Source organism: Mauremys mutica, chromosome 2 (assembly GCF_020497125.1).
Source record: "Mauremys mutica isolate MM-2020 ecotype Southern chromosome 2, ASM2049712v1, whole genome shotgun sequence".
Classification (NCBI taxonomy): domain Eukaryota; kingdom Metazoa; phylum Chordata; order Testudines; family Geoemydidae; genus Mauremys; species Mauremys mutica.
In genome coordinates, this window is record NC_059073.1 from 234,011,116 (window position 1) to 234,034,435 (window position 23,320).

Consider the following 23,320-nt stretch of genomic DNA (forward strand, 5'->3'; position numbering starts at 1 on the left):
TGATAGAAAGTGTGGTTAGGCCTTTAACTATGGTTGGGTGGTTGGATATGAACTCTCATCTTTTAGAGACCACAAACAGGAGAGGTAGCCAGGTGCGTGTGTGTCTGTATTTAAAAAGAAAAGCTCTGTGAGGCCTCTGTCATGAAAATTAACTGTTGCAAAGGTACACATGGCTTTTCTCTTTTATTGACTGATGTTGAGTTTCAGTTGGCCAGATTTCGAGGCACAGCTGAAGTTTGCTACTTGAAACAGGTTCAAGTGGTAAGTAATCGCTATAAAATTAATGAGCTCTGATTTCACTAATATAGTGGTCAGTCTGAATACGAATGAGAACTGGGCTTCATGCAATGCAACTAAATATAAAGCTAGCATTTAGTAGGGTTGGTTTACAAGCTGTGGCTGATAGTAACATATAAAGCTGGCCACATCTCAGCTGCAGCACCATTTGCTTAAGTAATAGTTGAATTTATAGTGTATTTCCTTGTTGAAGTGTGTATTAGCAGAAATATATAACAGCATGTGTGTTGGTAATGCTATAATACAAGACTGAGATGATATTGAACTATTTGCAATTGTTTAGAATCTTTAAAAGCATTATTGTTTTGAAATAAAATGTCTCTTGGTTTTAGTTCAGAAACAAACTTCTAAGGCTGCATTTTGTGTTCTCAAAATGTGGGGGAAATTGCCAAGTTAGTTTTCTTCAGGTTGTGATCAGACAGCTCAAACATGTATGCCTTGGTGTTCTTTGTATTTAACGTTGGCCTGTAGTCAGTGCTGAAAAAGGTCTGGTGCCTTTTTTCTGCCAGAAGAAAACTGTTTCAAGAAAGACAATGTTTTGAACTTTGAAAACAGTAGACTGAGTAAATGCAGGATATCAAATTCTGGATGGTACAAGAGTGGTGGATAGGGCAGCTGTCATGGGACTCATTCCTCCTTTGCTGTGAGCTGTTTTGGGTGGGCCGTTGCTGTTCATTCCTAAAGGTGGTGTCATTTGGAGTCCCATGGCATTCCATCTAGTCTCCTCTCTTGTTCCATGTTTATTTGGGGCCATTGGAACAGTTGATGAGGATGCATGAGTTGTCCCTCAGCTGTGTATCCAGCTCAGCCTTTTTAGCCAGTGCTGTTATCTGGGTGAGATGGGAGCATAGATGAGTTAGCGGGTGGAGATGATATTTGCATTCTAAGGGAAGCAATCAAAAGACAGGCTGAGGATTCTGTCTGGTTTCTGGTGTCTAATCCCCACTGGCTGTTACAGTGTAGTAGCAGTGACCAGAAATAAGGGGTGGTCCCCGTCTCTCCCCTTCCCTCCCTCACTCCTCCCCTCCCCCCAAGTCTTCATCTGACTAGAAAATTCTGACTGTTCCTTTAAGATGCTACAAGCCTAGCTACTGTGATTGTTGTGTTTGCCATCTCAAGACAGGAGTCCTGTAATGTATTCTACCTGGGGCTACACATCTTAGATCAATCCAGATACTGATAAAGACAGAATACTGCAGCCCTCTTCAACAGCATATCTCAGTGGGATCATATGAGCCCAGTGGTCTGTGACTTGCATTGTCAGCTTATTGATTTCAGGGTAGAGTTGAAGGGAATGATTTTGACCTACTGTATAAGTCCCTAAGTGGCTTGAGACCTACTGTTGTGTATTTGGTTGTCATGGTTTTTGTTGCTATGGCAACTGAGTTAGATTATTATGGGTTAGCTCAGCTGGTTTCAACCGGCTGAGTGAGCTCTCTGTATATCTGTAAATAAAATGGAGGTTTTGGTTAGCTGCCTGCTCTCTGGCCTCAAGTGATTGCTTCCTACACCGGCTGCCCCAAGGATATAACACCTACCTATTGAGAGATTACCTCTCCTTATGCCATCTTGACAAACTCACAATCAACATAGGCACTGGAGCCCATTTGTGTAATGGAAGAGCCTGTTGATTGTGAGGTCCCAAGCCACTTGGAGACTTGTACAGTAGGTCAAAATCATGCCCCTTGCTGTAAACTTCAAAACCCTACTCTTATCATTTCCCTCCTTGGTCTAAAATAACCCACATTTGTTGACCCCCAAGGCATGTTACGGAACCCATCTCTTTACCTGGGCTTTTGCAAGAGAGGGTCATTTTATGGGCGAATGTTTGGGGGTGAAGGGAGGGAAAGGAGTATTGTTTGGGTCTGGTTTTATTGTGGTTGATTATTTTCTTTGGGTTGGGGATGAATACCTGCTGGCTCTATTTTGAAACTGACTATATTTTAATTTTTGGCTACAGTGCCTAGACCTTACGGATGTATGCCTTTTCAGATATAGATAACCTGATAAATATTATTAGCCTCTGAAAGCTGCACTGAAGTATGTTTGTTTTATGAGACACATGTATGCATTAGAATACGCTGTTATGACACTGGACAGTATATAGCACAAAGAAACCATATCTTTTTAAGGACAGGTACATATCTGAAACATTTTGTGTTATTGCATAAATCCTTGATCATGTATCAAATACTGTTGCAATACATGCTGCGAGGGGGCCGAACTAAGGTTGCTATAGAAACCAAACAGTGAAAATCCTGAGTTTTGTGAAATTATAGTCTGTTATATTTCCATTGTGGTTTTATGTTGTTTTTTAATGTTGAAAACTACTTATGAAAGAAATACTGGTATTTAAATGCAGAAGAATATAATTATGCAAAAGAAATGCTGCCATCCAAGACCTTCATGCAAATGTGTCCACTGGAAAAATTTTCTAGTATTGTAGACATAGGTTGGGCTTGGGAGTGAAATACCTTGCCCGCATAGTCTTTGGTGCCATCAGAACACCAGCAAATAACTGGTTAACCATAAGACGTGGAACCTTAAAGGGGAAGGTGTGGTGGTCAGCAGTTAAGAATATTGTTCAGCCTACCACAGCATGAGAAGGACAGAGCGACAGACACACTTGCCTTGGGAGCTGATGAGAATACCATAACAAGACCTTCTGCTCTTGATTTGAAACCAAGAACTTACATGAAAACATGATATACCTATCAGAGGGGTAGCCGTGTTAGTCTGGTTCTGTAGAAGCAGCAAAGAATCCTGTGGCACCTTATAGACTAACAGACGTTTTGCAGCATGAGCTTTCGTGGGTGAATACCCACTTCTTGAAGTGGGTATTCACCCACGAAAGCTCATGCTGCAAAACGTCTGTTAGTCTATAAGGTGCCACAGGATTCTTTGCTGCTTCATGATATACCTAATATTTCTTTCATCCTAATGCAGGAAGACATTTATTTCTGAGCGAGTTCACTGGTTTATGTGTAACAAGTTATGAACGATGGCCATTGCCCTCTTCTAAACATACTGTTTTAGTACCAATCTCTGATTAAAATACTTGTACCTTGAGCATCCTGTCCAGCTGATCACCGCTTTCCACTCTTGCAGTTGACTGACATAGAGGTGGTGTTGTTGTTTTTTTTAAACAGACTGAATTAAACAAGATTTGGGGTGTCACCTCCTGGTGTTAACAGGTTCAATGCTCTCCAACTCTTCTCTCTCCACTTTTCCCCTTTATCTCCACCAAGCCATTTTTATTTTTTTCACATCTGGGGAGTAGATAGTTTGTAGGTCAGAGTTTGGCAGATACAAGTGGTGCCTCCTGACACAAGTTGTTCATCAACTTTCCATTAAACAAGTCTTTCATGTTAACTATGCAGAGTCTCATGAGATTTGAGCTAAGGGTGACTAAGTAGCATCTGTCCTGTTTGATCACCTCATTTTTGCTCTATTGAGTTGGTGTTTTGAAATGGCACTGGTCACACAGGTGCCAGGAGGAGAGGTTCTGAATGTGTGCAGTCTCACTGTTGTCCACTCTGCAAATAGTGCTAGATATATGGGTTATAAGACTATATGGAGATATACCTATCTCATAGAACTGGAAGGGACCCTGAAAGGTCATTGAGTCCAGCCCCCTGCCTTCACTAGCAGGACCAAGAACAGGAAACATTTTCACCCATCAGATTTTTTTCTCCTCCTTTGACCCCTTCCATCTGCAAACATTATTATTTCCTATTTGCTTTGGCTGGAAGGCGCTTCTAGTGGGATTGAGATACCACTTATTTCCTTGTGCCATGCTGATACCATTGAGATCAACAAAGGTGCTAGAGTCCCCTTGTTGTAAATGAGTGGGAGCTTCCTCACTTGCTCCACTGAAGCCTGGGTTAGTTAACCTTCTGGTCACACTGCAAGGGCCATCTTTTCTCCCAAGGATTTGAGGAGGAGGTGGTTGAAGAATACAGAGATGTGATAGCTGTTGTGATTTAGTGTTTAAATTGTTGGGCAATTGGTTGGCTCTGAGAGGAGCAGCTTTATTACAGAAGGTGGGTTTAAAATGAACTTCAGTGGTCTGTTAGGGCATCCGGAGCGTGGGATGGTCACTTACTGTAGTTTTAATTAGTAAAAATAAGTAAATCTAGTCCAGTAGTACACTTTTTCCCACTCTAGTCCCTACTCATCTTTTACGTTTATTTCCTCTCCCTCCACCCCCCTTTCCAATTCTCACTACTTTCTTTGTATTTAAGTGATGTACTGACTTAATGAAATCACAGCAATAAGTTCTGATCTATATAGTAATTAGAAAAATCCTCCTTATGTTGCACTGAAAACACACAGGGCTGCGCAGTCGTTGCTGTGTCATGTACGATGTGTAGAAGTGATGTATATGTAAATGAGATGCAGGCAGTAATATTTCCTTAAACATATGTCAGAAAGCTATGCACTGGTTTGGTGTAGGGGTGCTTATAACAGTGCTGGGATTCTGCCATAAAGCTTTTTTCTTGAAGCAAAAGCAGCTTGAAGCATTTTGTTTGAGGGTTAGAAGGAGACAGTACGTGAACTTGGCAAACAAATGTGGGAAGGAATAAGATACTGGGGGGAGGGGGGGGAGGATGGGGAGGAATCATTGATGGGCCTGCCACCACCTTTGTAAAATGATTTATTTTCCACTCAATCCCCTCTTCATCTTTTTATTAAGCACAAAATATATAAAAAACATTAAGGTTGCAGAAGTTGGGAAATGTCAGAATTAAAGTTGCCTGTGCAATCTTAATTTGGCCCCTTGTGCATTATGATACAGTCTTTAATTCCATAATCACATGTTCCTTTTTTTTGCAGGACACCTGCCTCATGCAATGCAGTGGATGGATGGTGGTCAATTAATGAGCAGCTAGTCAATGTGTGGCCTGTGCCTTATTTACTGCACACTATTCAAACCCCAGAATTACTAATTTCCTCATTGACTTTTCTTTGGCAGTTCTCACTATATAGCATCCTGGTGCTTCACCAATATTAATTTATTTTCATAATGTCCTGAGAGGTCAGGAGTATGTGGTATTCCTATTTTACAAATAGGGATCTGAGGCAGAGAGAGATCAAGGTTAAAAGTATCCACTAATTTTGGGCACTTAATCTGAGACTCCTAGGGCCCTGTGCATCCAGATCAAATGCTGCCTGCCCCAGGAGGGAGGTCTTTAAGAGCACAGGAGAGAGGGTCTCCCTACTCTCAGTTCAGGGGCCTGGACCTGCCGATAGCAACCCAAAACTGCAACTGCAGGGAAAGTCCTGCTCAGCCCCAGACTGGAACATGCTCAGTGCAGTTGGAGTCTTTGAGGAATTTAGCTGCTAAAATCCAATGCCCAGTCTACGCTTAAAAATGAGATCAACCTAGCTACGTGTCTCAGGGCTGTAAAAAACTTAATGCCCTGAGCACTGTAGTTAGGTTGTCCTAGCGCATGGTATAAATGTACCTCAGCTGCAGAACAATTCTTCCGTCGATCTAGTATTGCCTCTCGGAGAGATGAATTAACTACATAGATCAAAAACCCCTTCTGTCAGTGTAAGAAGCATCAGCGGTTCTCAAACTTCATTGCACCACAATCCTATTTGACAACAAAAATTACTACATGACCCCTGGTGGTGGGGGGGCGGGGCGGGAGGGGGGCTGAACCTGACCCCGCTGCCCAGGATGAAGCCCTCAGGCATCAGATTCAGCCCAGGGTATTGGACCCTCAGGCTTTTGCTTCAGCCCCGAGCCAAGTCTAATGATGGTCCTGGCGACCCCATTTAGATGGGGTCATGACCCACTTTAGGGTCCTGACCCGCTGTTTGAGCACCACTGAATCTACGCTATGGCACTACGATGGCACAGTTGTAGTGTGCATATGCCCTAAGTATTTACTGCACATATGGGAACTGCAGTTTTCTTGGTCTTACAACCCTGCTCTAAAGAATGAGGGCACTAGAACTTTTCAAAGAAAAGGTTGCCAAAATTTGTAACATGGGCATAATTATGTATTTTTCTGTAGCCTTGTTCTCAAACTGTTCTGGCTGAAGTCTTAAATTTTTTTCCAGGCTTATGTCTGCCTCGTGGGTGTAAAAATCAGCATGAGCCAGATATGAGCATGGAAATCTTCACCCCAAATGGATAAAGTTTGGCAAAGTTACAAACAACTGAAAACAGGGTCTATAATGGAAAGCGTCAGAAAACCTTAATAGGCAGCACTACCAGCCCCATCTATGACATAGCAATAAACCCTCCCCACAAATAAATGTAACTTTTTTCCAAGCAAAGCTAAAGTTAGTGAACAGATATTTACAGCACTATGCATGGCACTCTGTTTTTTCCTAGATTCAGTATATCTCCTAATTCATCCACATTGCTGACTTTTTCTGCTGTAAACTGTCATGGCATTTAAATCCAAAAGAATCCTGCTCTCAGAAAGCTTTTCTATCATAGGGCAATCCTGGGCTATTTAACAATACCAATTTTTAAAAAGATCTTTCTTTTCCCTGGGAGTAACACTATAATGGAAAGAGTATACTGGAGGCACTTTCTACCTATGTGCTATCTCTGAAATTCATTTGACAGGCACCTTTGGTGGTTAGGGTTAGTGTGTTTCTCCCCTACTTTAATGGGAAAGGAACAACGCTGTCATACTTTCCCCACAAAGTGGGTTTGTTTTTCAGTGTCCAGGGTCTTTTCTACACTGGGAAAGAACATTGCATTGATAACACATTAATACAAAGCTAAACAGAGGACAGTACTTGGTGTAGACAAGGGACATTTCTATACTACAAGCACTATAGCGGCACTGTGGCATAAACACTTGATATAACAACAGGAGGGGTTTTTCCATTGCTATTGCAAATATGCCCTCTCAAGAGGCTAGCTAGTTTGACTGAAGAATTCTTTCATCAGTCTAGCAGTGTATGTGCTGGGGCTTAGGTCAGCTTAACTATGGGTCTCAGGGGTGTGAATTTTTCACACCTCTGATATAGCTAGGTTGATCTATGTTTTATGAGTAGACCAGGCTGAGGACTGTTTATTTTAAAAATGTCAGCCGGTTGTGGCTGACCCGAGATGGACTAAACTGTTTTGTATTATGGGTAACTGGGAAATAAAATGGCGAATGAAATTCAACACTGATAAGTGCAAAGTAAGGGACATGGGAAAACATAATCCCAACGACATGCATATAATGGTTTCTAAATTAGCTGTTACTGCTCACAAAACAGATCTTGGGGTCACCATGTGTAGCTCTCTGAGAACTGCAGCTCAAAGTGCAGCAGCACTCGAAAAGGGTTAACAGTCTGTTGGGAACTATTAGGAAAAGGGTAGAAAATAAGTCTGAAAATATCATAATGCACCCACACCTTGAGTACTGTGTCCAGTTCTGGTTATGCCATCTCAAAAAGGATATAGTGGAACTAGAAAAGGTTCAGAAGAGCGCAATAAAAATGATCCAGGGTATGGAATGGGCTCCTTACAAGGAGAGACTAAAAAGATTAGGGCTGTTCAGTTTAGAAAAGAGCTGACTAAGAGATGATAGTCAGAGATCTATAAAATCATGAATGGTGTGGAAAAAGTGCATAGAGAAGTGTTGTTTACCCTCCCCACAATACAAAAACCAGGGGTCACCCAAATAAATTAATACACAGCAGATTTAAAACAAACAAATACTTTTTCATGCAGTGCACAATTAACCTATGGAACTGGTTGTCATGGGATGTTGAGATGGGCAGAAGTATAACTGGGTTCAAAAAAGAATGGAGGATATGTTAATGACTATTAGCCAAGATGGTCAGGGATGCAACCCCATGCCCAGGGTGACCCTAAACTCTGACTGCCAGAAGCTGGGAGAGGAAGATGGGATGAATCCCTCCAACTGCCCTGTTCTGGACACTCCCTCTGATGCTCTGGTACTGGCCACTGTCGTCAGAGACAGGATCTTGGGTTAGACGGACCATTGGTCTGACCCAGTATGGCTGTCCTTATGTTCTTTATGTTAAATGCAGTGTTGCTTCCCAGAGTAGATGAGACTTGGTGAAGGGAGCTCCTCTTGTATGAGGCAGAGTGAGGAATGCTGTTGTAATTGCTCTGTTCCTCCTTTTGCCCCAAAACAATGAGAATGAGGAGGAAAGTGGGAATTAGTGGAGCTTAGTGAGAGAGGCTTGGTGTTAATTAGTGGGTCCCTCCAAGGGGGAAGGTGCCCTTTAAAAAAAAAAATATATCCAGCTAGTTATTTAAAAAAAAAAAACAAAAAACAAAAAAACTGAGGAGTCTTTGTGGCACCGTAGAGACTAACACATTTATTTGGGCATAAGTTTTCGTGGGTTTATCATCAGATGCATGGGGTGAAAAATACAATAAGCAGAATATATATTATAGCACATGAAAAGATGGGAGTTGCCTTACCAAGTGGAGTGGTCAGTGCTAACGAGCCAATTCAGTTAAGGTGGAAGTGGTCTAGTCTCAACAGTTGATAAGAAGAGATGAATATTAGTATCTATTAGTATTTGAAACACCATTTAGCAACTAGTGCAAATGCATTTCAACACCTTTCTATTGTGTCAGATGGCTGTTCTGTAACCTATGCTCCTGACCAAAGGCTTGGCTACACTTGCAAGTTACAGCGCATTAAAGCAGCCCTGGGCGCTCTAACTCATGACCCGTTCACACTGGCAAGGCACATAGAGCGCTCTGACTCCGCGGCTAGAGCACTCCTGGTACTTCACCTTGGCGAGTGGAATAACGCCCCCGCTGGAGCACTGCGGTGCCAGTGTGGACTCCCTGGTCTGTTAATGCACTCTGATCTGCCTCCAAAAGTGTCCCACAGTGCCTGTTCTAGCCACTCTGGTCATCAGTTTGAACTCTACTGCCCTGCCCACAGGTGTCCAACCATCAGACCCGCCCTTTAAATTCTCTGGGAATTTTGAAAATCCCCTTCCTGTTTGCTCAGCCAGGCGTGGACTGCTCTCAGCGAATCTTTCCAGGTGACCATGCCTCCATACGCCAGGCAATCCCCAGTATGGAGCAATGGCAAGGTGCTGGACCTCATCAGTGTTTGGGGGGGGAGAAAGCTGTCCAGTCCCAGCTGTGCCCCAGCCATAGGCATTACAGTACCTTCAGGCAGATATCAAGGGACATGATGGAAAGGGGCCATGACTGGGACACACTGCAGTGCAGGGTTAAAGAGAAGGAGCTGTGGAATGCCTACTGCAAAGCCTAAGAGGCAAATGGCCACTCTGGTGCTGCCCCCGTGACCTACTGTTTTTACAAAGAGCTGGACATGATACTTGGGTTGACCCCACCTCCTCTCCGAGTACCACCATGGACACTTTGGAGCCCAGTCCAACAAGGCAGGAGGAGGAGCAGGAACAAAGTGGGAGCGAGGATGCTGAGGAGGAGTAAGACACCCCAGCATCCCTAGATGCATGCAGCCAGGAGCTGTTCTCAAGCCAGGAGGGAAGGTAGCCAGTTGCGGCAGCTGGTGCTTGGGGAAGGACAACCACCAGAGGAGGTTCCCGGTAAGCGGCTTTTATTTTGGGAAGGAAGTTATTCGATATGGGCTCTTGGAGCAAGGAGGGTTAGGGCTGTATGCATGCCTAGATGCGGAATAGGGCATTAATATGCTCTCTCACATCGTGGTAATCGGCCTCACTGATCTCTTCAAAGGTCTCAGCCAGAACTTGGGAAATGCGCTTGCGCAGGTTTCATGGGAGAGCCACTGTGGTCCTTGTCTCAGTCAGGCTAACATGTCCGTGTCCCAGTGAGGCTAACAGGCTCTGTGCCGTGAGGGGCAGGGGGACCATTGCTGGGCAGGGAAGCTGCATATTGGCCAGAGAGGAAGCCGCATTGTAGTAGAAGACCCTCCCTTGCTTCCCAGGTCACCCTCAGCAGCGAGATATCTTCCAGGACAAATTCCTGTGGAAAATGTGAGGACAGTGTTCAATGTAGGGACCCCCTGCAGCTCTTGGCTCTCCCCAAGGCACAGAAACCCAGAGGACACTACAGCCATGAAAGTGCTTGCTTACCATCTTGGGGCTCCCGTGGGTTATGTGCGCTCACTTTGGGATGGGCAAATTATGCTATTGTGCTATTGCCTGCCCTCCTTAAGTATGTAGGAATCATTGCTCTGTCTGGTGTGAACAATGCTGCCTCCGTTAAGTGTGTTGCATTTTGTCTTTACAGATGCAACCTTGAGATCTCAGCCGTCTGTGTTATCACGGGCCGAGAGGCTGCAAAGAATCAGGAAGAGGCCACCTAGAAGCGAAGAGGACATGCTGCTTGAAGTCATGCAGCACCCCCTTAATGAAAATCAAAAAGTGCAGGAGTGGCAGGAGAGTGAAAGGAGGGTCTGCCAGCAGAATGCGGATGCCAGCACCAAAGTACGGAGCGGCTGATAAGCATCATGGAGCACCAAGCGGACTCAATCCAGGAGCTTGTAGTCATTCAGGCGGAGCACTACCACGTCTGAAACCCCTGCAGCCCTTGTCTCAAAACTATTGCCCTTGTGCCCCCATGTCACCTCCAACCCACTTTCCCCGACATCTGGGTTCTTATCACCAACAGCTGCCTCCAACACCTGTAGCTTCACCACCCAACCCTGAAAACTACGACCCTTACCCACTGCACTCAACCACTATCACCATGCAGTATAGCCATCCTGAAGTGCTGCAGTCATTGCACAGCACTCCAAACAGGAAGGCTGAGTATGATAACAGGACATATGCAAATCTATGATTGTCTCGTTCCTCACCCCTTTGCCCTTTCTGTTTCCCAAGCAGTTGTTTCTTTTCAATAAATAGATTTTTTTGCTTTGAAAATATTCTTCATTATTGCGTAAAGTAAAAGATACCTTAGCCCAGGAAAGCAACAGGCACTGCAAGTCAATGTATCATATGTAGCAAACACAGATTCCTACTAACATTAGAACCACTGCACTTCACTCCAGGGCACCAGACATTACTGGCGGCTTTCAGCCTCAAATTGCTACCTCAAGGCATCCCTAATCCTTGCAGCCCCATGCTGGGCCCCTCTAATAGTCCTGGTCTCTGGCTGTTCAAATTCAGCCTGCAGGTGTTGAACCTCTGAGGTCCATGCCTGAGTGAATCTTTCACCCTTCCCTTCACAAATATTATGGAGGTTACAGCACATGGATATAACCACGGGGATGCTGTTATCGGCCAGGTCCAGCTTCCCATACAGAGAGCGCCAGTGGCCCTTTAAATGGCCAAAAGCACACTCCACAGTCATTCTGCACCGGCTCAGCCTGTTGTTGAACTGTTCCTTGCTGCTGTCAAGGCTCTCTATGTAGGGTTTCACACAGCATTAAAGCGTAAGTGTTGTCTCCAAGGATCACAGTGAGCATTTTGACTTCCCCAGGGTGATCTTCTGGTCAGGGAAAAAAGTCCCGGCCTGCAGCTTCCTGAACAGGCCAGTGTTCTGAAAGATGCATGCCTCATGCACCTTCCGGGACAGCCTGCGTTAATGTCAATGAAACGCTCACAGTGATCCACAAGTGCCTGGAGAACCATAGAGAAATACCCTTTCCAATTAATGTACTTGGAGGCTAGGTGGGCTGGTGCCAGAACTGGAATATGCGTCCCATCTATTACCCCTCCGCAGTTAGGGAAACCCATTTGTGCAAAGCCAGCCACAATGTTATGCATGTTACCCAGAGTCACAGTTCTTCTGAGCAGGATGCAATTAATGGCCCTACAAACTTGCATCAACACAATTCCAATGGTCAACTTCCCCACTCCAAACTAGTTAGCGACGGATCGGTAGCTGTCTGGAGTTGCCAGCTTCCAGATTGCAATAGCCACCCGCTTCTCCATGGGCAGGGCAGCTCTCAATCTCGTGTCTTGCCCTGCAGGGTGTGGGCGAGCTCATCTGAAAGTTCTGCAGCCACTGCTCGTCATCCCAGACTTGCATGATGATGTGATCCTACCACTCAGTGCTTGTTTCCCAACCCCAAAAGCGCCGTTCCACGGCAGTGAGCATGTCTGTGAATGCCAGAAGCAATCTCGTGTCGTATGCGTTACTCGAGTCTATATTGTCGGAGTCCTCACTGTCACTTTGGATCTTAAGGAATAACTCGACTGCCAAACGTCATGTGCTGGCGAGACTCGTCAGCGTATTCCTCAGCAGTTCGAGCTCCATTCCTGCAGACCAAAAGGGAAGACAGAGTGCGCAGTACAAAAAGCGTTGAAAGATGGCACCAATTGTGGACGGAAGCAGAGGGATTGCTGGAATGCGAACCAATGCATCACAGGGTGTTCCGGGGCATTCTGGGTCCTGTCCCACCCTTCCCACAAGCCACGGCGCCAGAATGGGAAGAGGTGATCTGTGGGATAGCTACCCACAATGCACCACTCCCAATGCCACTGCAAGTGCCACAAATGTGGCCACGCCAGTGCAATGGCAGCTGTCAGCGTGGACAGACTGCAGTGCTTTCCCTACTGCGCTCTCCGAAGGCTGGTTTAACTCAAAGCGCTCTACATTTGCAAGTGTAGCTATGCCCCAAGTGAATTTCTTGGCTAATTCTCTCACAAGGTTACAACATAATTGGCTGATATTGTACAGGTGTTTAAACTCTGTCTAAAATAGGTGCTGAGTGGTATTTCAAATCCTGTTAGCTAGCTGTGTTTTAAAAGAACACTTTTTGTCTTCATCTACATCTACACTAGAAACTTCAAAGCACTGCCGCGGGAGCAGTCCCACAGCAGCGCTTTGAAGTGTGAGTGTGGTCACGTGTGAGTGCTGGGAGAGAGCTCTCCCAGAACTCCTGGTAATCCACCTCCACGAGAGGGGAGTGCTCGGAGCTTGTCCACACTAGAACTTTAAAGTGCTCAAACTTGCTGCGCTCAGGGGGGTTAGAGCACTATAAAATGTAAGTGTAGACAAGCCCTTAGGGTTAGTCCACAATACAAAGGCTTTGCTAGTATAGCTCTGTTAGTATAGCTAATACTGGCAAAGCCTCATAGACTTGGCTTGTACCAAGCATAGACTTGGCTTGTACCAGCAGAAAGAGTTAATTTGCCAGTATAGTTAAACCACCTGCCTGATATAAGATATACCAGCAAAAGGAGACATGGCTAATGTTGTTCTGGGAGGTGGTGTCAGTGTAGGCTGTGCGTACGCTAGGGGGCTGTGCTGACATAGCCATGTGGGCTTAGGCTCCAGAGTGTAGACATACCCTCAAACTTTGCAAGAGCATATTTGTAAGTTTGTGCATAGTGCTTTCTCTGTGTAATTGTATATCATAGGTCTTGGGTTGTATAAGGCCTGATCTACATTTAAAAACGCAGTCGACATAAGTGTGGCACCCAGGAGTGTGAAAAATCCACACCTCTGAGCACCGTAGCTATGCTAGCCTGAGTCCTGTGTAGACACAGCTAGGTTGATGGAACAATGCTTTTGTTGACCTAAGTACTGTTGCTCAGGGAGGTGGAGTTCCTACAGTGGTGGAGAAACTCCTAGTGCACTGTAGTCTGTTTCTACACTCTGGGGATTACAGTGGCATAGCTACGGTGCTATAACTATGCTGCTGCAGTGCCTGTAGTGTAGACAAGGCCTAAGTGTGTAACTTTTAATGTAGGAGTCAGTCTCTAGTTTCATTCATGCAGTTTACAATGAGCAGAAGCCCATAACTGAATGATTTTTCATTTCATAAGGTCCCATGTATAATTCTCATATTTTTTCCCTTTGCAACTGTACAGAGCAATAGAAAAACTAAACGGATTCCAGCTTGAAAACTATTCCTTGAAAGTTGCATATATCCCAGATGAAATGGCAGCACAACCACCCGCACAACAGCATCCACAGGGGAGACGTGGATTTGGACAGAGGGGTCCTCCGAGGCAAGGGTCACCTGGTGCAGCCACAAGGCAGAAACCACAGTCGGATGTTCCACTGAGGATGCTGGTTCCCACGCAGTTTGTAGGAGCCATTATTGGGAAAGAAGGAGCAACTATCAGAAATATCACAAAGCAGACACAGTCCAAGTAGGTTATTCTACAGAATCGTGTTGTGGGCTTTAATTTTTCTTTTGGCTGTCTTTGTCTTTCTCCCTACACACCCAACAAAAGCCTATGTTCTTTCCCTTCCCTCTCCCCCAAATGGAGTGGTGAATATATTTGTGGACTAGCCAAAAGTTCGGTCTATCTGGCACGTTCTGTCCTCCTCCCCCCCACCCCAACTTAGTCTATCAGTCTCCTCTTGTCTGATGTGTAAACGTAAATGTTCCTCTGGGATTGATTGCCGCTTTCCATGTCTTCCAAGATATTTTTGGGAAAAGCTTGGCTTTACAAATAGAACACAGTACAACTTACTGTTGGGACAAGCATATGAAACTAGTTTGTCAAGTTTGTATCATGTCTTGTCTCCTCTTTCTGGAATGCTTGGGCCAGATCTACACTAGAGACTTTTGGTGGTATAATATTGTCAGCTAGGGTTTTTTTAACGACACTTACACTGGAACAGAGTCTTACTGTAGATGCAGTTATACCAGCAATGAAGTCCTTCTGGTGGTATAGCATGTTTCATTCGGGGAAATGGCATAAGCAGCAGCTCTACTAGAAGGCTATTTTTGGTATAACTATACCATTATAACTATATTGGCAAAACCTTTTGAAGTGTAGACTAGCTAAGAGATTTCTCTGTTACATTTCTACTCTCTTGGAGGTGTCATTTTGGATATTTGGTGTTTGTATTTTTTGTTGAGACAGCCCCTGCAGGGTATTGCCTTGCCAACTAAGGTAACAATTAGGGTCGCTCTAAAAACATGCAATGCTTCATAATTGGCTTATGTGGTAAAAGGGCAAACTAAAAGAATTGTGTGTAACAAACAAATTAGCAAGCTGTGTTTAGTGGCCACGTTCTGTCCTTGGTGTGTTTTTCTTCAGAACTTTCACTTTGACAGATTTAATTTCATTCAGAGCTGTGAGAAACCAGCAGTACTAATAGAATGGTCTCCAATTACAGAGATGTGTTGCTGCTCAGGGTTCTAATGGTAAAATTCTATGTATAGAACACACCTTTGTTAAAGAGTAGCTATCTGGTGACTGGAAGGGCTATAAGCCAATGATTCTGGAACTAGGATCCATGAACCATTGGTGGTTTGCAGAGCACACTCTGGTGGTCTGTGGAACCAAGTCTTCAAGTAGTAATGCATCCGCTAGCTATAGCCCTATCCAGGGTGCTCTCAAGGCTGTTTTGTTTAACTAAAGTGTGGGTGGGTGGGTGGTTGGTTGGTTGGTTTTCATGTCTGCCTGCCCTGTTCCTCTCCCCTGGGGTTTCTTGGCCTATGTCTACACTATCACTTATGTTGTTCGGGTGTGAAGACGCCACCCCCCCCCCCCCGAGTGACATAAGTTACACTGACCTAAGCATTGGTGTGGATAGTGCTATGTTGGCAGGAGAGCTTCTCCTGCTGACATAGCTACTGCTGCTTGTTGAGGGTGAATTAAGTCGATGGGAGAGCGGCTCTCTAGAGAGCTTAGAGTGGTGCAGCCACATTGGGGGGAGTATGTTGGTGTGTTAACCTTGAGGGACGGATTTTCTTGGGGTTGGGGAGGGAGATGGGCTGCAGATATGTATCATGTCAATGATTTAATGGGGGAGGTGTCGTTTCAAAAATGAGTGTTATTTCACATCAGACCCTCCGAATTTAGTATTTAACCAGACTTTAATGGATAAATGCTTAAAGTCGCCGAAAAATCTTATTACTGTTTTTAATTAAGTGGATTTAAAATACTGAAGGTGGACTAAAAAGATTGTTTAATGGAGAGTGCTCTACACAACAGGAAACGAATTGTTGGGGAAGCCCTAGGACTTCCAATTCTCAGACCAGCAAAGGCGTGGGAAGTGTTGTCTAAGGAATGTTAAAGATTAAGGTTGTGGGTTTGGTGCAGAGGTCACGGTGTTCATGGTAATCATGCATTGTAAGAAAGCAGTAGCAGCTCCTGTGGGCCTGGTTTCCCACTCTGGGCATTGTGATCTGGCCCATGTGGTCGCAGTGCCGTTCAAGTTTGGTACGTGCATCCCTCCATAGATGGAGATGGAAGGGTGGATGCGACAACCCTGTGTGGTGTTGTGACCTAGTGCATAGAATTGTGACACTCATGGCTGGGCCTACCTCCCTGTTTTGTGGAACAGAAGCCACTGCTATAGGGCGAATGTGGGGTTGGCTTGCTCTCCAAGATGGGTTCACTCTCTAACACACCATGTATGTGCTCATGCTGTGACCTTTTTTGTGACTTGGTTTTTTCCCCTGAACCTCTGCTGTGTGTTTCAAAAAAAAAAAAAGAGAGAGAGACTAAAAATTTGCATGACACAATTGTAGACTTACTCATGATCTCTGAGAAGGGCAGAACAGAGCAGAAGTACTGTCACTGGCTGTAAGCAGATATGACCTCAGAGGATGCTTTCTGCCTTTTTTGTCGCTTTGGGAAGGCATACACAAGAGAAATGTCACCTTCCTCCTCTTCTGCCTGACCATTGGTTTTGTGGATTTTGCACAAAATGCTGCACTATGAACCAAAATGAAGTGTCCATATCCAGAAGGGTTGACAAATTGGAGGGAGTTTAGAGAAAGGCAATACAAATGATTTAGGGGTTTGGAGTTATTGACTCATGGTTAGACTTCAGAAAACTGTAGCTTCTCACCAAGGTGAAAGCAGTGTATAGCCTACAGGTATTTGAAAGGTTCAAACACTCAGGGCCCTATTGTCTCTCTGCAGGCCATGAGTAATTCTTAATTTTATTGGAGTTACCCTTTGTGGTGCAGAATGGGGCCCCGGTAGTGGGGAGAGAGGATATTTAGGACGATACAAAGGTATAACTAGGAGAAATGGGATGACACTAAGAAGAGAAACATTTAGAGTTGAAAACCAGGGCAATATTCCTGATGTGAACATTAGTAGGATGTAAAATAATCTTTTAACAGAAGTGCTGGAAAACTCCCATCACTGGGGACATTACAAAGTAGGCTAGGCAAAACACTCATTGCGCTGTTGGGAGGAATTATTCATTTGTGGAGGATGGACTGGGTGACCTCACAGCTGTTCCCTTTCTAATTTTGTGATAGGAAAGCCAGGTGGAATGCAACACATGCTTAATAACTTGAGAGAGTAATTTTTCTATTTTATATAAAAAGCTCGGCAAAATATGTGTTGGATAGAATCTGGTGGGGAAGGGAAAATCCGCTTTCTAATGTGTGGAGCTTCATCCAGCAAACCAGAATGTGTATCTTTTAAAAAGGAAACTATTTAACGAGTGTTGAGTTTTATGTGGTGTTAATAACTATATTTATATGTTTCACCAAATGAAACCTTGGTTTTGGTATTTTTAAAAAATCCATATTAACTCAAAATAAAGTGGATCTATAATCTCAATTATCAATCCAAAATAGAATAAATGCTTACAGCTAATGTTTTTTCTTTCCTCAAGAATTGATATTCATCGTAAAGAAAATGCAGGTGCTGCTGAGAAACCAATTACTATCCACTCTACTCCTGAAGGCTGCTCGACAGCTTGTAAAATTATTATGGAGATCATGCAAAAGGAAGCTCAAGATACCAAATTGTAAGTAAAGAGTTTAAAGAATGCACAATTCCAAATCCGTTTCCAGTCTCATTAAAGAAGTACTCTTAGCTTTATCTGTCAACAGGTGAAGGTGAGTCTTCTCCTGGGTGTCGGTAACAGCATTTAACTTTTGGCTTAAAGACCTTAATTTTATTTTCAGTGCCACTCTCTTTGCTTAGTTTAAAAAACACACTTCCAGACACTGGTTGTTTGTGGTGGAGTTTTTGGTGGGGCAACCTGCAGTGAAATTCAAACTTTCACAAGCAATTAATAGTTTTTAAGGTGTGCAGATTTTGTATGAGCTTTCACAAAAGGCTCTGTGGCAGCACATCAGGCCTTACCAACGATACGCTTGCTACTTCAGTCTGACTTCTATTGAGTAGCTGAACTATAATTAATTTTATATGGCGTTTTATAACATGCGCTATTTGGTCCAATTTTGCCTCCAGCTAAACTGGTATATGGGAATGGGAGTACCATTATAGCTGAGAGCAGAATTGGCCAGTGACATAAGTCAAAATTTGTGTTTTGGTCTCCGAAGGGAAAAATTAATATAGTAAGATACTAACCCACTGCTTTGGTTGAGCTCCATTTCAGAAGTAGATACTATGATATTTGTAGCTACTAGGTGTGTCATCTTTATTTAAAAAAAAAAAAAAAAAAACTTGGTTAATTTGGCTGCAAAGTATTTTTAAATAGTGGACACTACTGAGACAACAGCCCCAGTCTTTTAATGGAGAGAACAGTGAAAAGTACTTAGTTTTGAAAGCTTAGACCTGGTCTACGCTACACAGTTAAGTCAATATAAGGCAACTTATGTCAACCTAACGATGTCAATGTGCACACTGCAGCCATGCTCCCGCTGATGTAAGTGCTCTACTGCACCGACATAATAACTCCACCTCCACAAGAGGCATAGGGCTTATGTCAGTGTAGTTAGGGCGGTGCAGTGTCTGTGTAGACACTGTGTTACTTACATCAGCTGTTGGCTCTGGCTTTCAGCCCCTCACACTGCCCCTCTTCAGTCGGTGGAAATGCTCCTGGTGAAGATGCACACCACTGACAGAAGGAGGGTAGTGTGGACCTCAGCCACTGCAGTAATTACATAGGGCTGCAGTGTAGACCTGCCTTCACTTTTAATCTCTGTTAGTAAATATTTATATGTATATATCTGTATAAGTTATTGCAGCAAACAGTTAAGATTTTTCATTCAAGTGATATTACATTTAAAACCTTGCCTCTTTCAACTGCTTTTTAATAGTTGGCCATTTGTCTGAATTCTGTAACTTCTATTACAGTACAGAAGAAATTCCCTTGAAGATATTAGCACATAACAATTTTGTTGGCCGTCTTATTGGCAAAGAAGGAAGAAACCTAAAGAAAATTGAACAGGACACAGATACTAAAATCACAATATCTCCGTAAGTGTTCGATGGCCTAAACCTTGAAGTGCTGTGCTCAGAAATAGTTCCTTGGGTTTTGTCCATTATGTAAAGGCTGGGGTACAAACCATTCAGACCCCCATCCATGCTGGGACTTAAACTGTTATTTTAGCTGAATTTAAACACATCTCGGCTGTCTAATAATAGTCTAGGCAAGGGCTGGTCTAAAAATAGTATTCTAGCTAGTTTAATCCATGTTTATAAAATGTTGTCTTGAAACTGTTCTATGCTGGACAGGCAAGCATGTTTTATAACTGGACTAGTTTTGAAGTATGTATAGAATGAGTTGAAATAACATGGTTTACTCTCCTATATCGGCTAGGCTTTGGAACAAGGGAAAGGAGAAAAGCAACTGAATAAATAAGATGAGAATAGTATTTTAGGTAGTAATTTTCTGTCTGGGTCAAGTCCCTTTCTGCTTCAGCCTCTAGCAGCTAAACTGCAGTAGGGTAACCAATCTATTGTTCATTTAGACAAATGTCTAGGCAGGAACTCTTTCTGCTATTAGCTGGTCCTCACCCATGGGTGGAAGTGACTGCTGCAGTGAGCTGAAATGTCTGAATACTGCTCTGTCATGGAGCTACATGTGGGTGAGAGGAGCATGGACAACTTCTCCTGAATAAAGTTTGGGGAAGTGAGAGCAATAAAGGAGTGAGCACACCGAAAGAGGAGGGACAAGAGGGAAGTGAGTTAGGAAACTGGATGAAGGAAGGGGAAACAAGAAGTGTAATACAAAAGGGAGAAAAAGGGAAAGAGGAAAGTAAGAAAGTAAATAAAAATTTCTGTAAAGAAGGAGAATTGGAAAACAGTCTTGGAGATGAAAGAAAGAACCTGATAGTTTTTGTAACATGGGCAAAATGTTTGAGAGCAGGGAAAATTACCAGAAGACAGAACAAAAAGATGCTTGTGACTGTTATAGAGTCCTTCTGGAGACTCTCAGGACAGAACTGGGAATGAAAACCATTTTGCCCCAGATTGAGATGAGGGAAGTTGCTGTGGGGGCAAGGAGGCAGAGGACCCTGCCTGACAGAACAGAGATGATTCTCCCCAGGGACTGGTGAGCTAGTGAGGGACATTGCATTTATGGTGTCTTATTGTTTTATATAATACTGTACTCTCTTGTGCTTTATCTGTTAAGTAAAGAGCATAAAGATGTTAGACTGGACTGTATCTGACTACTTCACAGCTGCTGCTGCTTGTCCCTTAGACAGTTAAACTGTAAACCAGAAAGTTCGCACTTTTTGGGTGGTGTTCTAGGTGAGGGGTGTCTTTAAGTACCGGAGTGTCTGAAGGGTCAGCGCTATGCCCAGGGGCTGGACAGAGGGTTCCGACACTCAGGTGAGGGTGCCAGATAAAAGGTCTGTGCCCAGAGCGTAAGCCTAGGGACCTTAAGACTGAGGCAGTGGCTGGACTTCATTCAGACTCCAGAGGCTTGAAACACCCTTGGGATCCAAAGCACATGGGTTTGGATTCCCCTGACAGCAGTCCTAGTGGGTGGCAAGGAAGGGGTAATTCTTCTTCAAATAGTGTCCCTATGAGCACTCCATGTCAGGATGTGTGTGCACCAGTGCGCACTTATCTGAAATTTTTGTCAGCAGTGTATGCGCCTGCACCCCAGACACCCCTGTGCCTGAAAAAAGGGTTTATAGGGAGGGGCTGACCTGTCACCACTCCAGTGCCTTTTCAGCTGCCTGTGGCTTGAGACTGAGCATTGCAGTGTTGAGCCTCGTGGCTTGCTACACCTTGCTTTCTTTATACCTTTTCTTTTAGTTTTTAGTTATTAATTTTTTCTGTTATTAGCAAAAGATTGTCCTTTGAGGGAGTTTCTCCCTTTCCCTGCTCCTTGTTTGCCCTTTGGGCCTCTAGGTTGGGCATCCACGGCCTTGAGTGCAAGTTTATAACCAAGACTCTGGACTTCATACCCTGCTAGACCTGTCGCAGGTTCTTCCCCTCAGCAACAGACATTCAAGCTGCCTTCGCTGCTTGGGAGTAACCCGCATTCCCTGTAAATGTAATTCTTCGGATTTAAAAACAAATCTAAAAAATGGAGGGAGGACAGACTTGAACTCCTACTTTTGGAGGGTTCCCTGAGACCCACAGGAGCCGAGTTACCCCTGTACATCTGTTGCACCAACCACCTCTGGTTCAGCAGTCCCTGAGGACTCCCCAGCCCTTCCAAGAAGAAAAGACCGCATTCTCCAGACTGAGAAAAAAGAAGGGGAAAGTTGCATCCTGGGTCTCAGGTATCTCGTGTCCCAGTTTGGGCATTACAGAGGCTCCCAGTCCCTCTGATACTGCAACCATGGTACCAACTTAGGAGACTATGTTGTATACTGAGAAAGCATCTAGAGCAGGACCAACATCCCAGTTCCTGACTTAGTTGCTCCAAAAGCCAGAACCAAGATAAAGTCTTTATCTGTACTGTTGTTCGTAGCCTAAGGTGAAAAGCATACCATGCTTATTTCAGTGCAGTCTCCAGGACCGCCCGATATTTTTACTCCTGAGGAACCATATCCAGGGTCCCCAGTATCATCCAGGCTTCTATTTCATGGGAACCTCTGAATCCGCAAAGAACCCAAATCACTGTCATTTAGATGTCCTGAGAGATACTCCTCCCCAGTACCAACTCATCTCATGGAGACTACTCACCTTCCATCCGTTTCTTCAATGGTGACTCACCCTCCGGTATTGACGCTGTCCCCATGCAGACTCTTTGAGGGTACTGAGGGATACTTCCAGCTGGTACCATTACAAAATTCGCCACAGAACCTCAGCAGTCTCCCTGTCTAACCTTTGTAACAATGGAAGCGCATATCTCTTCTTGGAGCTTGGTACTGACCCAACAACCAGTGGCCCAGTTTATGGATACAGATGTGTCTGTCATGGTTCCTCCAACTTCCAACCTCCCTTCCTAAAGGTTCACACTGCAGAAGGAGCTCGTAGCAGGAAGAACACCTGGTTACCCTGGCAAAGACTAACTTGGGGTTCTGCCCCATTCCCTTATGCTTCATCACAGTTGGCTTACTGGAATCTGTGGACTCCATATGGAGACCCTTTCTAGAGATGCCCTAGGTCCTGCCACCCAGATACCTCCAGCAGAGCAGGAAGCAGTGGAAGAGGAGAAGCACCCCTTGACCACAAATCCAAATCATCATCAGATGAATCTGTTGTGCCTCCCTGCCATCTTACCCTGATGACTTCTGGGCTTTTCAAGAACTCATAAAAAGTGAGGCAGACACCTTACAAATCCCATTAGAGGAGATTCAGGAAATCCACCATTCTTTGGATGGATATCCTTCATTCACCTCCTCAAGGCAAGGATTGCCTTGCCCATCCGTGAAGATTTGTTTACCCCAGCAAGCATGGTATGGCAAACTCCAGCCACTCTCCCAGTCACATGTAAATGAGCTGACAAAAAGTATTACATCCCTCCTAGAGGCTCAGAGTACTTTTTTTTTTTCTCCCATCCACCTCCCAAATCTTTGGGGTGGAGGCTGCCAACCAATGGAACAGGTAACTTCAGTTCCATTCAACACTATCTGATAAGCAGCTGAAATGATCGGACCTTCTTGGCAGAAATACTCCTTGGCCTAGTTGCAGTTCAGAGTGGCCAATTATCAAGCACCAATAGCAAAGTGTGACTTCACAGTCTCTAGTCAAAGTTTTCATCTTTATTGAACACCTGACTCAGAAGCAGAGAGAACAGTTTCAGGCCCTCATTACAGAGAGACAGACAGTTGCCAAGGCATCTTTCCAGGCCTCGCTAGATGCCGCTGAAACAGCTGCATGTTTTGTGGCTATGGCTAGTCATGTGCTGAGCTTCCTGGCTGCAGTCTTCCGGCCTCCCCCAGGAGATACAAAATATGGTCAAGCACCTTCTTTTCAAAAGCCTCAAGTTGGTTAGTGATGCCATGGATGGGTCCCTCCATTCACTCAAAGCCTTCCTGGTGACGCTGTGATCTTTGAGCATCTATAAATCTGTGATGAAAAG

General features: G+C 44.3%; 1 protein-coding gene across 3 annotated transcripts in view; it reads left to right on the forward strand.

The window, feature by feature from the left end:
- Positions 1-23,320, forward strand: part of IGF2BP3 (insulin like growth factor 2 mRNA binding protein 3) — a 175,394-nt gene that overhangs the window by 97,576 nt on the left and 54,498 nt on the right. For all 3 annotated transcript variants that reach the window (XM_045003651.1, XM_045003652.1, XM_045003653.1), the window contains 3 exons: positions 14,023-14,307; positions 17,753-17,887; positions 19,186-19,308. In XM_045003651.1, the coding sequence (XP_044859586.1) occupies positions 14,023-14,307; positions 17,753-17,887; positions 19,186-19,308 (543 nt within the window). The remainder of the gene's footprint in view (positions 1-14,022; positions 14,308-17,752; positions 17,888-19,185; positions 19,309-23,320) is intronic.